Raw genomic sequence first — 15,760 nt, 5'->3', positions numbered from 1 at the left:
TGGTTTTGTTATCCTGTATCTGTATTATCATGCTGCTGTAACACACTAAAATTTCTGCACGGTGAGACTATTAAAGGATTATCTTATCTTATCTTACTGATACAGTAATGTAAGCACTGGAGGGATGTATACATTATCTATGCAATTATCATTCATAGAAAACATTAAATGTAGTCTCAATACACTTTAACAAACCTTTAACTTAAAAAAAAAAAAAAATTGAGTCTCTGCTAATATTTGCATTGTGGCTTCTATTATAAATGCAATCCACAACATAGTGTTAGTTTTGTCTTATTGCAGATGTCACTTTTACCCAACAGATGCCATTGACTTGCAATGAGAATTTGTTGATTTTTATCATTTCTTATTTTCGCATTGGACATTTGTTGTAACAAATAAATACAGATACTGTATATACACAATCATTAATAATGTACAGTTGTGTAATAAGGGTGAAGTACTACAAGTTCTAGGCTAGAAAAAAAATGCACAGTGGACTGAATTATAAACTTCATCAAATACAAATGATTATAACTTTCACTGCTTATCTATAACTGATCTGCTGGCCACTCACATACCAGCTGTCCAGGTCAGTTACAGAAACACTATACATCACATGGAAAAGACAGCAGACACAGAAGGGTCAGTGCAGGGAAAATTTAGGACACAGGAGTTTGCAGATTAACAACAAAAAGTTTAGCAAGGAAAGAGACTGAAGGCTGAAAACGCCCATTGCGAAAATGCAAAGTTTTTGCCACTGAATCTCATTCACATGGTGCAGAAAAAAAATTGCATCATTTTTGAAAATTGCAGCATGTCAATTATACCTGCAGAAATGCTGTTGTTTTCCATATATGTACAAGCAGAAAGTCTGCAGAGGAAAACTCTGCAAAAACGCAATGAAAAATGCTGCATAAAAAACTACAATGTGTTTCTGCCATATTTTCTTCTGCATCAGCTTTTTTCTCACTTTGCTACGTGAGACCTTGATCTATGAAAAGAAAAAAAAATGTTTTCAGTTCTCAGATGAGTGGGCCCTGGTATCTGCCTGGCTTACTGGATGCGAACACTGGCCTTGTTTTTAGGAATGTTCTGTTAATGAAACGTCCTTAAATTCGAGACTTTACATTGGTCTTGAATCCTTTTGTGAGAGTAGTACATAGAGAATAAACTCTAAATGCACAGTATATACAATAAATCAATGCAAAGAATGTACTGAAGCCATAGGGGCAAACTCCACATTTTAATCCTGTACAGTTAAAAGAGGAAATTGTGGATGCATTAGTCATAGTCTTATGAAAAGTCAACAGATGTGAAAATTGTTCTTTTTATCTAAAAAATTATTCTAAGAAAGCCAAATAAATATATAACTCTTTAACAACTTCTGATGTCTTTAATCAAAAACTAAGAACTTCTTCACATGTCCTTATTTTACGTACGTGTGCCGTTCATGCAAGCTCTAATGTACTCATTCAGATGTCCATGTTTTTATGGACCGTGGGTCCATAAAATTAATCCAGAAGCAGATTTTCAGATTTATTTTTTAAGAATAGAATAGAACATAAACAGACAGCTCACCATCCACAAATTAGCAGAATGCGGCGTTGAAAAGTACAGATTTTTTATGTCCATAAAATGCAGACCTGTGAATCCTGAAAGCATGGGCATATTCGGGTGGAGGTTGGGCACCTGGGCATTTGTCTCAGGCTCTTTCAGGAATTAAGGGAGCGCTATCCTGTCCTCACTGTCATTGTATAATATCAGTTCATACTGCAATCTCTCAACACATTTTTAAATCAATGGTGACTATGATCTGATAAAACTAGAGGAGACACCCTGCTATACAGAGCTGATGCTGCCCCAAATGGGTGTTGAAACCCCAACCAGTGACCGCTGCTAGTTTGAAGAAATAAAGATGTCATGTCTTCCTCATTCACTGGATGTTGTGACTTTCTTCTCCTTCTCCTCCTCATTAAAATGGAGAAAACAGGTAATATCTTATCAAAGGATGTACCAATCATGAAGTAGAAAAACGCATTTTAGTCACGTGAGCCTAGTGTCAGGATTCTGGGACGCCATGGCTTTCCTGCTATGCGGTGCATGCCCCGGAGGCGTGTCAGTGACTCCTCTGGCTGTGTTTAGTACACTAAGGAGTTAAGTTGCCTCCTTGGTGTCGGTTTGACTGGCAAGCTGTCTGGCCAGTCATTCCCATCTGTGATGGGTGGGGTTGTATCTCTGTTCCTATTTAACTTTGTTTCCCCATCTTCATTCACCTGCTATAGCTGTAGGTCCAGCGAGTTATGTACAATCAGAGTCTGTTTATAGGTTTCCCTATTATTTATAACCTGGCCAGTTATCTGGTTCCCACATATATGTTTCCCGTTGTTTGTTATAGTGTGTTAATGTCCTGGGACTAAGGATGAAGTTGTGTATTGGTTAATCATTATCTCCCGGGATCCGGTCCTATATTTGCAGCTCCTGTCAGTAGAAACAGCGAAAAGAAACAAAAGCTGTTTTAAAAGGTCCGCGCGCATGCGCGTGACGTAAAGAAGGGGGCGTGTCAACCTCATTGGGGACGCATTGGACACGGATCATGTACAGAAGTGGAGAATATAACCAGCACCCTATATCCTGAATGGATAGTTGAAGTACATATAGGATGATGTTAGAGAAGGGTTCGGCAGTTGTAATTTACAACTATAATGCCGCCCATGTAGAATCGTATGTTCCTACACACGTGGGCAAACAAGTGGGTTGAGTGTGTATACTAAGCGTGATTGGCTTAGCATGGTGTGGGGGGAGTGGCTACAGGTTTAAATAGATCGGCATGAGCAGTACGCTTCACCGCTGCCGGTGAGCGGTCCTGCCGACGGTCAGCACATCTACCGCCAAGAATCTATCTATGCAGCTCTATGCTGCCGTGATTAACAACATTTGTAAATTGCCCCTGAAGAGTCTTGAATAAGACGAAACGCGTAGGGCTGTTTCAGAAGTTATATGTGTGGCTGGGGCAACTGGTCTGAAGCTCTGATATCCATTGGTGTAGGGTGGCGATTTCCTTCCCTGTTGGTGTGGCATTAGGCCAGTATCCTCAGGGGGGATCGGCACTCTCGCTGATATCGATATATGGGATTTCAGAGTAAATGTATTCAGAACCAGGATCCCTTGACATGCGCACATACTATATAGGGAGTGAGGGTATTAGTATATAGGGACATTTTGAATATCTTGGTCCCCTTCATACCTATATCCCTAGTGTACCAATGGACTAAGGTACACATGTATATTGGCTTTATGAACGTCAGGTTGGCCGATCAATATTAACGTTCTACCTTTTATATATACAGTTAGTTTTTTAAACTAAATTAAATAAAGGTGAAGTTTTATATAATTTTTTTTTTTTTTTTTTTTTTTTTTTTGTTTATACCCTATCTTAGGGATCTAGGTCCTTTCAGTGAATTCACCTGCTATAGGTTCTGTATACTTTACTTATACACTTGCTACAGCACATAATCTTTGGTGGTGCTGCTGGGGCCAGGGAGAAGCATAGAAGGTGCACACATCCTGTGTGTCAGACGAGATAGCAGGAGCTGCATTAGTAAGCAGAACTTTTCACCTGAAGAAGGGCGGAGTTACGCCCGAAACGCGTAGTGTGTTGTTCAATAAAAATCGTATATCTACTCATCCATTTGGCAAGCGCGGGTCCTTTGTGTTCAGGTTTGCAATCACAAATCTGTTATCTGGTCCATCTTTGTACTTTATTAGTATTTGTATCACATACACACATGTAAACCCATACACGCACGCACACACACAAACATAATCCTAAATTGACAATTTTTCAAATATAAGTCCTGAATTACAATTATTTTTTTATTCCAAAACAGTACAAAAATATAGCTTTGCGTTTATAAAAAATAGAGCAAACATACAATCACCAATATTCTAATCAAATAAATAATAGTTAGATTTTTTTAAAACAACTGTAATGCTTAATAGTTCCTTTTGGTTCAATCTGTAAATGATATTGTTACCTTGCATTTATTTACATTGTGACAAGGCAATCAAATGGAATAGTCATTAAAGGCACAAGACAGTATTCCAGTATATTGTAATTACTTGTACGCACACGGCTTAAGCATATTCTCAACTTCTTTATCCTTCGGAAACCATGGTATGAAAATAGTTCAGATTCTATCTACATAAGTAAGTCTGTGGGATGTAGTTTATACAAGTCTACATAGTTCATTATTACTTCAGTCACTTTCATCCCCACCATACATATTTGCAAGTTTCTTAAACTGTGGCCCCCAGTCATTAAGATATTGGTAATCATGATTCTCATCAGCTTCAAGGGATTCCAAAGAACTTAGAGATTCAGCAATGGAGTCATTACCTTCATATGCATAGGTTGCAAGTGAGTCATAAGGAGGAGCAGTTGTATCTACATCGTTCTCATTTATTCGCCTCTGAATAAAATCTTGAACATCAACATTTTCCCACAGAGGAACTGTTCTTTGTATATGAAATATAGTGTCAGGGATGATATCTCTTCGAAGTTTATTTTCCTCTCTAGCTTCTGGATTTCTTAGTGCTCCAATATCAAAAGCTTGTGTATCCTCTTCACCTCCTCCTTCATCATTATAGGTCACAACATTATCTCGCACATCATCCTTTGAGACTAATAACGGTTCTTTTCTTCGGTGTCTCTTTAGAGCTGCAAAAAGGACTACTAATGCTATAAAGGAAATAAATAAAATTAAAAATAATATAGTATGTAAAATATATTTAATATAATACTAATATTTAAAATTTTCAAAATTATTATTATATGTACACAGTACTGTGCAGAGATTTTAGGCAGGTGTAAAAAAAATGGTTATAAAAAATGAATGCTAAAAACTAAAAGTGTTCATATTTAAATTTTCTCAATTAACAAAATGTAAAGTCAATGAACAAAAAAAAAAAATCTAAATTGAATAATATTTGTTGTAACCACCCTTTGCCTTCAAAGCAGCATTAACTCTTCTATGTACTCTTGCATACAATTTTGGAGGAACTCAGCAGAGAGGTATTTATTATTATTATTATTATTATTATTATTATTATTATTATTATTATTATTATTATTATTATTATTATTATTGTTATTATTATTCCAAACATTTTGTAGATCTAACCACAGATTTTCTGTAGATGTTGGCTTGCTCAAATCCTTCTGTTTTTTCATGTAATCCCAGGCAGACTTGGTGTTGAGATCAGGCCCTTGGTTTGAGCAGTATCATCACTTCCAGGATGCCTTCTTTAAAGGATAGTCACACCAAATGTTGATTTTACCCTTAGGCGAACCAGGACGTACAGTTACAGTACTGTTTCAGAGCGGCTGTACTAGCTGCCCAGAATTGCCCATGATCAGAGATGACTCTGATCATGGGCGTTTAACCACTCAGGTGCTGTGGTCAAATGTGACCTCGGAATCTGAGGGGTTAAACAGATAGATAAAAGGAAAACCGGCAGCCCCACAAAGATAATTAAAATATAACTTTTAATTTAAATAAGTAAAAATATTGAGATGCTTTGAGAAAGAGATGTAGGTGTCTCAAAACGTGTCAGTAGCGTGTTGTATGGGTTTTTTTTTCCGTTATTTTTTTTCTTTTTGTCACTTTCTTGCTATGTAATTTTACTTATTTAAATTAAAAGTTATATTTTAATTATCTTCAGAGAGCTGATGGTTTTCCTTTTATCTATCTGTTGCATCATTCTACTAGTCCAGAGTATCCGTGCACCCCGAAGATTCAACGCCTGGGAACTAACATTATAGGAGGTGAGCCTCAGTGTATTTTTTCTACCTATATCTGAGTGGTTACTTTCACTTTCTCTTTTCTACCGGGTAATGGGATGTCTCCCCTCCCCCTGTGGGAAGCATCCCCTTACAATGGCAGCCTGGAGACCTCTGAAAGCTCTTATGGCTGCTATAGTATTTTAATGACCGAAGCCTGCGTGCAGCAGGCTGCAATAATTACATAGCAATTCTGTTATAGACTGCAATACAGTAGTATTGCAGTCTATGGCATAGGTGATCTAAAGATCACATGTTCAAGTACCCTAGAGGAGTGATAAAAAAAAGTTAATTTAAAAAAAAAGTTTTTCCAAATATAAAAAAAAAATTAAAAACCTAAAAGTTTAAATCACCCCATTCTCCTAGATCACATATAAATATAAATAAATAAACATGAACATAAACACATTAGGCATCTCCATGTCCGAAAACGCCCAAACTATTAAAATATAAAAACATTTGTCCCATACGGTAAATGGCATAGCAGCGAAAAGAATCAAAAGAGCTGACTTTTTTCGCCAAATTACCTCCCAAAAAAAATGCAATAAAAAGTGATCAAAGCAATATACATTCCCCTTCATGGTACCAATAAAAACTACATATTGTCCCACTAAAAAATATGCTGCCCATAGCCCCCTTACACTGAAATATAAAACAGTTACAGGGGTCAGAATATGGTGATTCAAAGATTTTTTTTTCTTCAAAATTAAAATTTTTTGTAATGTTATTAAAACATGAGTAAAACTATATGAATTTGGTATCTCCATGATCGTACTGACCTGCAGAATAAAGCTGTGAGGAGGCGGAGTATAAGATCGAACCACAATGGAGACTGCTGTGGTCCGATCTTAGACTCCACCTCCTCACAGACGAGCCTCCAGCAGAACCAGCGTTGATTGGTCGAATGTTGTACACTGGCCAATCAATGATGGTCAATTCATTCCTATGAGAAAAAGTCAGCTCCCTCGTAACAGCAAGCTGCCAGCTCTTCTGACTAGCAAGGACGAGCCTGCTGCAGAATCAGCGTTGATTTGGCGAATACACTGTATAGCATTCGGCCAATCAACGCTGGTTCTGAATCGAATATTTACTGCAAATAGCTAGTAGTATTCGATCAAGTACGAGTATTTCGAATACCGTAGTATTCAAACGAATACCTACTCAATCGAATACTACTCGCTCATCTCAGTCATCTGCAATGTTGGTACAAATTGCACGTGAGCCAGGCCTGCATCACGATGCATAATAACGCAGGCCTGGCTCATGTGACGTCTGGAATGTCACCAAATAGGTGATTATATGTCCCCCACAGAGCCCTGATCTTCATTAATTCATCATGTCCTCTCATTTACATAAAGACAAATGAATGTTTCATATCACACATATTACTTACTGAGAAGTATGATGATACAAAGTAAGATTGCGATTAATGCGCCAGTGCTCAGTCCAGCTGGAAGTAAGAATGCTTCTGTGCTGCAGGTTTGGACATTTCCTTTATTGTCACAGGCACAGACCTGTATAGTTAATGTTTCCGTACTGCTCTGAACTGGATAGTCATTGTCAAATATTATTATCGGCAGTGTATATGAACTTATTTTATAGCGATTATATCGATTTCTATTTGTTAAAATATTTGCTGTGTTGTCTGGAATTACAAACAAGATGAAAAGGTTCATATTTGTGAGCAAGAATAAAAACCACAATAAAAAAATATATACAAATATATTTCAAGAGCCATACCTTTATTGTCTACAACTGTAAAATTTGGATTGATGGAAAATTCTGGTACGATTTCAAAGAAAAATTTATGTCCCCAAACAGGTTCATCTTTGTCCACAGCACTTACAATCTGAACAAGCTGTAAACAAACAAAGACTTTACATTTTGGTCTTGCCAAATATCACTTTTTGTATTTATTGTACTTCTGTGGAGTATAAACCGAATATGCTTGAGCAGCATTCTGAAAGTAAGAATATCTACTTAAACTGTGGAAAACCATTATTGTTTCGCTCTCTAAGACACTATAAATAAAAGTGACATCTAGATTCTACCTATAGCCATCATACCTTTATATACTTACATAAAACTGTAATGCAAGCAAAATTCCCAGACAATTTGAAGAATAAGCCCCAGGCTGCAGAATTGGAGTATTTTTTTTTTTTTTTTTTTTTGCCAAAGCCAAAAATGGCTACAAGAGGAATGGGGAATATATAGAAAGCACTACCACTCCTGTATCCACTCCCCCCTATATGTAGATTTCTCCCTGCTAAAGGCTCTGGCTTGTGTTTCACTTTTTCAGTCCATGAAGCCATTCTCCTCCTGTATATATGACCAGGTAAAAAATCACTCCCACAGAAGTCAATGAGTGGCTTTAATTTTTGCAAATATCATTGGGGCCACAATAGGACATAATATTGCATGGAAGGGCCATTATACTGTGTGGAGAGGCCACTATGGGACATTATACTGTGTAGAGGGGACACTATGGGACATAATACCGCATGGAGGGGCCGCTATGGGACAAAATATTGTGTGGATGGGACACTATGGGACATAATACTATGTAGAGGGGCCACTATGTGACCTTACACTTTGTGAAGGGGCCACTATGGAACATTTTACTGTATGCAGACGCCACTATAGAACTTTGTTCTGTGTGCAGAGGCCACTATGGGACATTATTCTGTGTGGTGGTCAATTTGGAACATTATAGTGTGTGTATTTGGGCAGTACGGAATAATGTGTGTGGGCCAAGAATAGGAGCACTATTCAGTTGGGGGGCCTCAAATCAAAGATTGCTAATGGGCCCAGTCTTTGTTTGCTATGTCCCTAATTACTGTGCAATATACATCTTCTCCAACAGAGGGGGAGTAACTCAATATTACAAACGAGACCCTATCCAGAGTTAAAGGGGCTCTATCAGCAAAATGAAGCTGTATGAGCCCCACATATGCCTGAATAGCCTTTAAAAAGGCTATACAGCACGAAGTTGTATGAGCCCCACATATGCCTGAATAGCCTTTAAAAAGGCTATTCAGGCACCGCTAATCTTATTTTAACCCCCCCCCCCATTTTAAAATAATACCCTAAAAATGAATATGCAAATTATACTTAAAGTGCGCGGTGGGCAGCCGTATGCTCGTAAACTTCTTCATTCTGGAAGAACAGAAGATCAAGGCGGGGAAGAGCCAGGACAGGAGGGCATCGCTAGAAGAAGAAAGAAGTGGAAGGCATGACAGCAAGATGACGTCTGACAGTACAGGACCACCCACCATGCACGGTAAGTATCATTTGAATTATCGTTTTTAGGGTATTATTTTAAAACAGGGGGGAGGGGTGTTAAAAATAAGATTAGCAGTGCTTGAATAGCCTTTTTAAAGGCTATTCAGGTATATGTGGGGATCTTACAGCATCATTTTGCTGATAGAGCCCCTTTAAACATTAGCTAAATTGGACTTTATAGTTTCCTTCCACATGGTTATTTTACTGAGAAACCTTGATCACCCAGAAGAGGACTTTCTCCTAACTCATCATAGTGATTGTCTAAATCTAAACATATCCAAGAAATTCATTCAATTATGCCTGTTATTGGAATATTTTGCCATATGTGCAACAGTAATTATTGGTGAGAAGCAACAAAAGAGCTTCAACAGACTAAGGCTAAAGCCCCACGTAGCATCTCGTAGCAAAAAAAGCGCTGCAGGAAAGACTGTGGTGACAACACATTGCGTTTTATTCTACAGTGTTTTTTTACAGAACGTCCACAGAGGTTTCTGCTATGGGACATTATACTGTGTGGAGGAGCCACTATGTGACATTATAATGTGTGCAGTGGCCGCTATGGAACATTATACTGTGTGCAGGAGTTGCTATGGGAAATTATACTGCATGTAGGGGCCAGTATTGAACAATGTACTGTGTGGAGGGGCCACTATGGGATATTTTACTGTGTGCAGGGGCCGCTATGTGATATTATATTGTGTGCCGTGGCCACTATGGAACATTATTCTGGATGTAGGGGCCACTATGGAAAATTATACTGTGTCCATGGGCCGCTATTGTGCAATTTACTGTTTGCAGGGTCCACTACGGGACATACTGTGTGGAGGACCCGCTATGGGATATTGCAGTCCCTGACAGAAGTTATGTCTGAAGTTAATTTCTTTTTTGCGTGTCTGGTGACTGGGTTGGCCAGTCCTGGAGCACCTTGATCTTCTTTGCCTTGAGGAACTTTAATGTAGAGATGGATGTATGAGATGGAGCACAATCCTGCTGCAAAATGTGACCTCATTTATGATTGGGAATGTAAGAGGAAGCTAATACTTCTTGATATTTTAGGCTATTGATATTGCCTTCCACCTTGCAAATGTTTTGCTCACCCCCATACTGAATGTAATCCCAGACCATGATCTTTCCACCAACACACTTAACTGTTTTCTGGGTGTATCTTTGATCCATATGAGCTCCAGTAGGTCTCCTGCAGTATTTGCGGTGGGTGTGGTGTAATTCAACTGAAGATTCATCTGAGAAATACACCATCTGCCAGTTTTCCAGTGTCCATCCGTTTAGCAGGCTGTCTGCCTTGGCAAATGCCATATGATTTTTTAATTGCCTTTTTTGTTTAGTGCTGGCTTCTGGGCACTAATTCGACCATGGAGGACATTTTGAGGCAGAATCCTACAAACCAGTGGCGTAACTACCACCATAGCAGCAGAGGCAGCTGCCACAGGGCCCGATACGTCAAGGCCCCCCCCCCCCCCCCCCCGGCCCCCTCACTAGTTAAAATAAACAAACAATAAATTTTACTTTTTGAGGCCTGAGGCCACCTGAGGTGCCGGGTTCCAGGCGGTGGAGAGCTTCAGCAGTGTGTGTCCTGACAGTGGGGGAGGGCTGGAGACATCCTGCAGGAAGATAGCTATGCCGGGGGATGGAGTGAGCAGAGCTGAGTGAGTGCAGCGCAGCAGACTGATGAGTTTAACCCTTGTGTGCAGGGCAGACTGTCAGCACACAGTACTGTGCTGGCAGCTGCCTGCTGCCTAGAGATGAAGGGGTTAGTACAGTACATAATACTGTGCTACAGGGGCCACTATGGGGCATAACACTGTGTGCAGGGGCCACTATAAGGTATAATACTGTATACAGGAGCCACTATAGGGTATAATACTGTGTACAGGGGCCACTATAGGGTATAATACTGTGTACAGTGTATGGGGCATAATAGTGCAGGCAGGAACGTGAGTGAAAAGGGGAGGTCGGCCGAGGTCTTTGGAGGGGGGGCCCCATGTCAAAGGTTCGCCACGGGGCCCCGCCATTCCTAGTTACGCCACTGCTACAAACTGTTCTAGTTGACACAGGGACTTGAGGTGACCAGGCCTGTTGGAGCTCTGCTGCAGTAGAAGAGGGGCTGGATTTTGATTTTCTAACCAACAAACGTTCCTCCTGAGCAGTTGTCTTGCGGGGTTTGCCGGACCTGGGCTTGTCAAAAACATCTCCAGTCTATTGAAATCTTTTTTTAATTCTTTGTACTTGACACTGAGACACATTAAAGGTGCCAGCCACCTTTGCAGTGGATCTGGTCTTTGGCCTCTTGATAATCAAGGCTTTGGTCTCAGGGTTGATTTTTGGCATGTTGTCAGAGGCGAAATTGCAGTTTAAGTGAAGGTCTGGGGTGCTGGAGTTCTTTGTATACACCCCCACTAATTAACTGATCAATTAGTGAGCACAGGTGAGGCTGTAAACTAGGATTGGGTGCATTATATGACAAGGTGAAAAAACCTTTGTCTTGCCAAAATCTTACCTTTCTGTGTCCATTAAATGATCAATATTTCGCCAGTGAAGCCAATTTATTTTCTTAACAAAAAAACATTTGGGAGGGTTTCAGTTTTCATATGAGTCATTTCTAAAACCAATAGATGAATTTAAAGTCAGGTTATAAGCTTTTCATTCCACAACATGGATAAGCGACAGAACTTCTGTCAGGGACTGTATACTGTCTGGAAGCCACATTGGGACAATCCTGTATGTATAGTTGTGGAGACCAGGAAAAAGGATGCTATGTCATGGGTGGAGCAAGTCAACAGTTTGCTATGGGCCCAGTCTTTGCTAGTTACACCCCTGTACCCAGATATACAACTTTTCTTTACCCAGGATAACCCAATGAGTGCATGTCTTTGTTGCCCATTTTCACTTTACACATTAATTTTTGGGAAATACTCTTGGGCAATACTCAAAGTGATCACTATATGCATTGAAAAATTAATGCAGGGTGTAATTTCTAAAACAGGGTCATATTTTGGGATTTGTTTCTCATTTTACCTCAAACTCTTTGCAAATGCCTACCCATGCTGTGTAAATAACCAAATTAGACCTCAAATCCCCACGGAGATCTTTCACTTCTGGAGAGCTGACTTTTCACATTGCCACTGGCTGGGCATGACATATCAGGCACATAAACATAACACATCAACCATTAGAAGGCATTGGTTTTCAATTTTCCAAATATGAGTGTCTACTTACCTGACCCAATTTCACATTTTCACATACAAAAGTTTCATAATGTTCTGAAAATTCTGGTGCATGATCATTAATGTCCAATATTTTTATATACACTTGAACATATCTGCTAAGCTTGGGATTTTCTTAAAAAAAAAAAAAAAAGATAAAAATTATATATTAAGATATCACCTACAACTTTTTTGAAAATAAATGTAATAATATTTATTACAAAATTAATAGTTACCAAACCTTCAATGTTCGTAAACATTTCCTTATTCATATAATTATTGGTATTGTTAGAATTTATTAGTATTAACTATGTCAACCAACTAGGCCATCAGAGGCATAATCTCAGAGTACATAATAGAAGCATGTGCAATATGAGTTTTTATAAAACATCATCACTACAGTACAGTATATGCAATGCATTGACTATATTCATATAAACAAGTATAAAGCACATTTTTACAATGTGATATAACATTAATTTTAAAGTATACATTTTTTCCTGTAAGTGTCAAAACTCAACTCACTTGTCTCAGTTGCCACTAAAGTGATATTTTGCCAAGGTGTCATTTCACGGTCAAGAGTTTTGGCTAAGGTTAATGAACCATTTCCTGAGTATACATTGAAAATTCTCTCCATGTCTGTGTTACGGTTAATACTATATCTGTATATAAAGACATATTTAATGTAATTAATAAAGGAAAACAATAATATTATCTCAGTTTTTAAATGACAAGTTTATATTTCAAGATTATTCTGATAAATGAAAAAAATTCATGTACCCTACTTGTTTTATACAATGTGTACCTAAGGCAGTTTGCACATGAACGTGCGCTAGCCGCCAGTTGTGCTGTACATTCACATGGATGTCATCTGTGTGCCGCCCATGCAAAGGCTGTGCTTCCATGACATCATTAATTCAATGTATAGGAACTACAGAAGCACAGAGTGGACTGCCGGCCCGCACGTGGGACCGTGTAATTCACAGTCATGTCCACGGGGCCACAGAAATGTATGGGTCAATGTGCTATCCCGGACAGTACACTGACCTGGCACCGATCGTGGGAATTAGTGCTGGGTGTCTGCTGTATAAAATAGTAGACACCCGGCGGCTATGGTGGCCACCCGGCTCCCGAGTGGCCGCCATAATTAAACACCTGGCATCCGCCGTACTAGTATGGCGGATGTTGGGAAGGGGTTAATAAATAAATATGACATATATATTTTAGTAAATACTTGCATTCCCTATCATCTTACAGTGATGGAGTACAATTTCTTAGAAATCTACATTGTGCTTTCATTTTCAAAGAGACCCTCATTTGGACAGATGGCAGCTGGATTGGTTGCTATGGGGGCTCCGGCCTCATTTCTCCTTTCCACCTCTTTAGATAGAGTGCATGCCTTTTGGGCACATGGCTTTGGTGCAAGTCGTTTAGACACACACTTTATACCTGGGTAACATTGGGTGCTTTCTCTAGTGTAGACATACTTATATATGAATTCTGATGTCAGCTGGACCATTGTGTACTAAATTTGGTGCAAAGATACATCAGGAAATTCCAAAGATTTTGAACCTGATTTCAACTCATTAGAAGCTATCATTATCCACATAAAGGACCATCCTCCATATCATATCACATGACCCATACCAGCAGGTTCTTCATTCTTAATAAACTCATTGCTCTTGGTTGTTCTCTATCAGCCATGACCTTTTCTACACCAGTACAAAAACTGGCCTTCGCCTGGTGCTGTCTCCTGGATTTACCAGTTTTTATTTCTTACCTTTTAGGGAGCCTTCACACGGAGTTTACTCTCTGCTCATTCAGAAACGTAAACACGTGTCAAAGTGACAGCTAAGCTGTAAAATACAATCCCATAGACTTCAATATGTGCCAATTTTACGCGCGCTACACATTAAAATCAATGGGAGGCTTTTAAACCCATTAATTTCAATGTGTAGTGCGCGTAAAACGGCACACATTGAAGTCTATGGGATTGTGTTGTGCACTTTGCTACTTAATCCTACCTTAGGGTGAGTTCACACGGAGTAAAGTGCCGCGTGATGTGGCACGTAGATGCCGCGTGAGCTTTTGCGGGCCGTATACTCTCCCATTGATTTCAATGGGAACGTGAATCCTAAATGCTGCATTATTTTGCGGCCGTGATTTTGCAAAATCACGGCCACAAAGTAACGCAGCGTTTACGATCCACGCTCCCATTGAAATCAATGGAAGTGTATACGGCCCGCAAAAGCTCACGCGACATCTACGTGCCACGTCACGCGGCACTTTACTCCATGTGAACTCACCCTAAGAAGGAACTATATTTCTGAAAACAAACTCACTTTACAGAACTCTTTACAGAGTCGGGATCCTGGGCAGTTACACGACCAATTATGCTGCCTTCTTTGGTGTCTTCATTCACTTCAAACATATAGAAAGGTTTACTAAACAAAGGAGCCTCATCAACATCTTGCAGCAAGACTTTCACAATCGCTGTATCTTTAAATGCGCTAAGGTGAGTAAATCTTGAGTCTTCATATACATTAGCAGCTTCCACTTGAAATGTGTGTATTCTTTGACTTTCAAAATCCAGAGGCTGTAGAAATATTGAAATGAACATCTTCAAGACATTTTCTAATAATAATACCACATGCTATTATTTCCCTGCAAATCTATGCCGATATAATAATAACAGATCCATATACTACTTCACTTACTAGAGGTAATTGCTAAAATATGGCAAACTAACTACAATTAAGTATAGAATAAACAGTATATACAGAAATAAACCCGAAAGGCATGTTAGCTTTGGTTTTTGAGAAAAATGGGTTGCTAATTTGATCTTGCATTTCATGGACCCATGATATAACTTATCTCATAAAAAAATGAAACCTTGTTTCTCAATTAAGCCAAAAAGGATAATAAATTCATAACTCAGTTTGGAGATGAATATATTGTATTTCTTGCTGAGCACTTACATATTTTTATAGCGTAAAAACACATAAAAATACAATGGATCCAGTTTTTTCACCAGAGACATGGAACAATAAGATAATATTGTCGATTAATTCCTATCTAAAATTCCATTATAAGACAAAGAAAAATGAAAGAGGTTAGTCAGGGAAACCTTTAAGACATTTTGTAGACATTTTTATAGTACATTTAAGACATTGAAGACTTTTTTATAGTACACGATTGATAGCAAAATCACTTCATGTTTATAATGTAAGCTACTTATGAACTTTATAATCCCTGCTGATCCTCCAAGGTGACCAGAGAATACAAAATTACAAATGAATAAAAGTATTGGAAATACAATTGAAACTTTTTAATACCTGATGACTAAATGATCAAGCAGAAACTGTTAGGGTTTTAATCCAGTAACTGTTTTGCCCATCTCCAGCTCTAGTTTTGAGCC

At 38.8% G+C, this 15,760-nt stretch overlaps 1 protein-coding gene across 2 annotated transcripts in view; it reads right to left on the bottom strand.

The window, feature by feature from the left end:
* Positions 1 to 4,256: 4,256 nt before the first annotated feature.
* LOC142200510 (cadherin-9-like) overlaps positions 4,257 to 15,760 on the bottom strand; it is a 180,514-nt gene continuing 169,010 nt past the window's right edge. For both annotated transcript variants that reach the window (XM_075270934.1, XM_075270935.1), the window contains 6 exons: positions 14,685 to 14,938; positions 12,868 to 13,004; positions 12,356 to 12,477; positions 7,580 to 7,697; positions 7,233 to 7,484; positions 4,257 to 4,738 (listed from right to left, as the gene is read on the bottom strand). In XM_075270934.1, coding sequence (XP_075127035.1) covers positions 4,257 to 4,738; positions 7,233 to 7,484; positions 7,580 to 7,697; positions 12,356 to 12,477; positions 12,868 to 13,004; positions 14,685 to 14,938 — 1,365 coding nt within the window. The remainder of the gene's footprint in view (positions 4,739 to 7,232; positions 7,485 to 7,579; positions 7,698 to 12,355; positions 12,478 to 12,867; positions 13,005 to 14,684; positions 14,939 to 15,760) is intronic.

The sequence above is a fragment of the Leptodactylus fuscus genome, chromosome 4 (genome assembly GCF_031893055.1).
Source record: "Leptodactylus fuscus isolate aLepFus1 chromosome 4, aLepFus1.hap2, whole genome shotgun sequence".
NCBI classification, from domain to species: Eukaryota; Metazoa; Chordata; class Amphibia; order Anura; family Leptodactylidae; genus Leptodactylus; species Leptodactylus fuscus.
The sequence above is the reverse complement of the archived record's forward strand: the minus strand, read 5'-3'. Positions and strand labels throughout refer to the sequence as shown.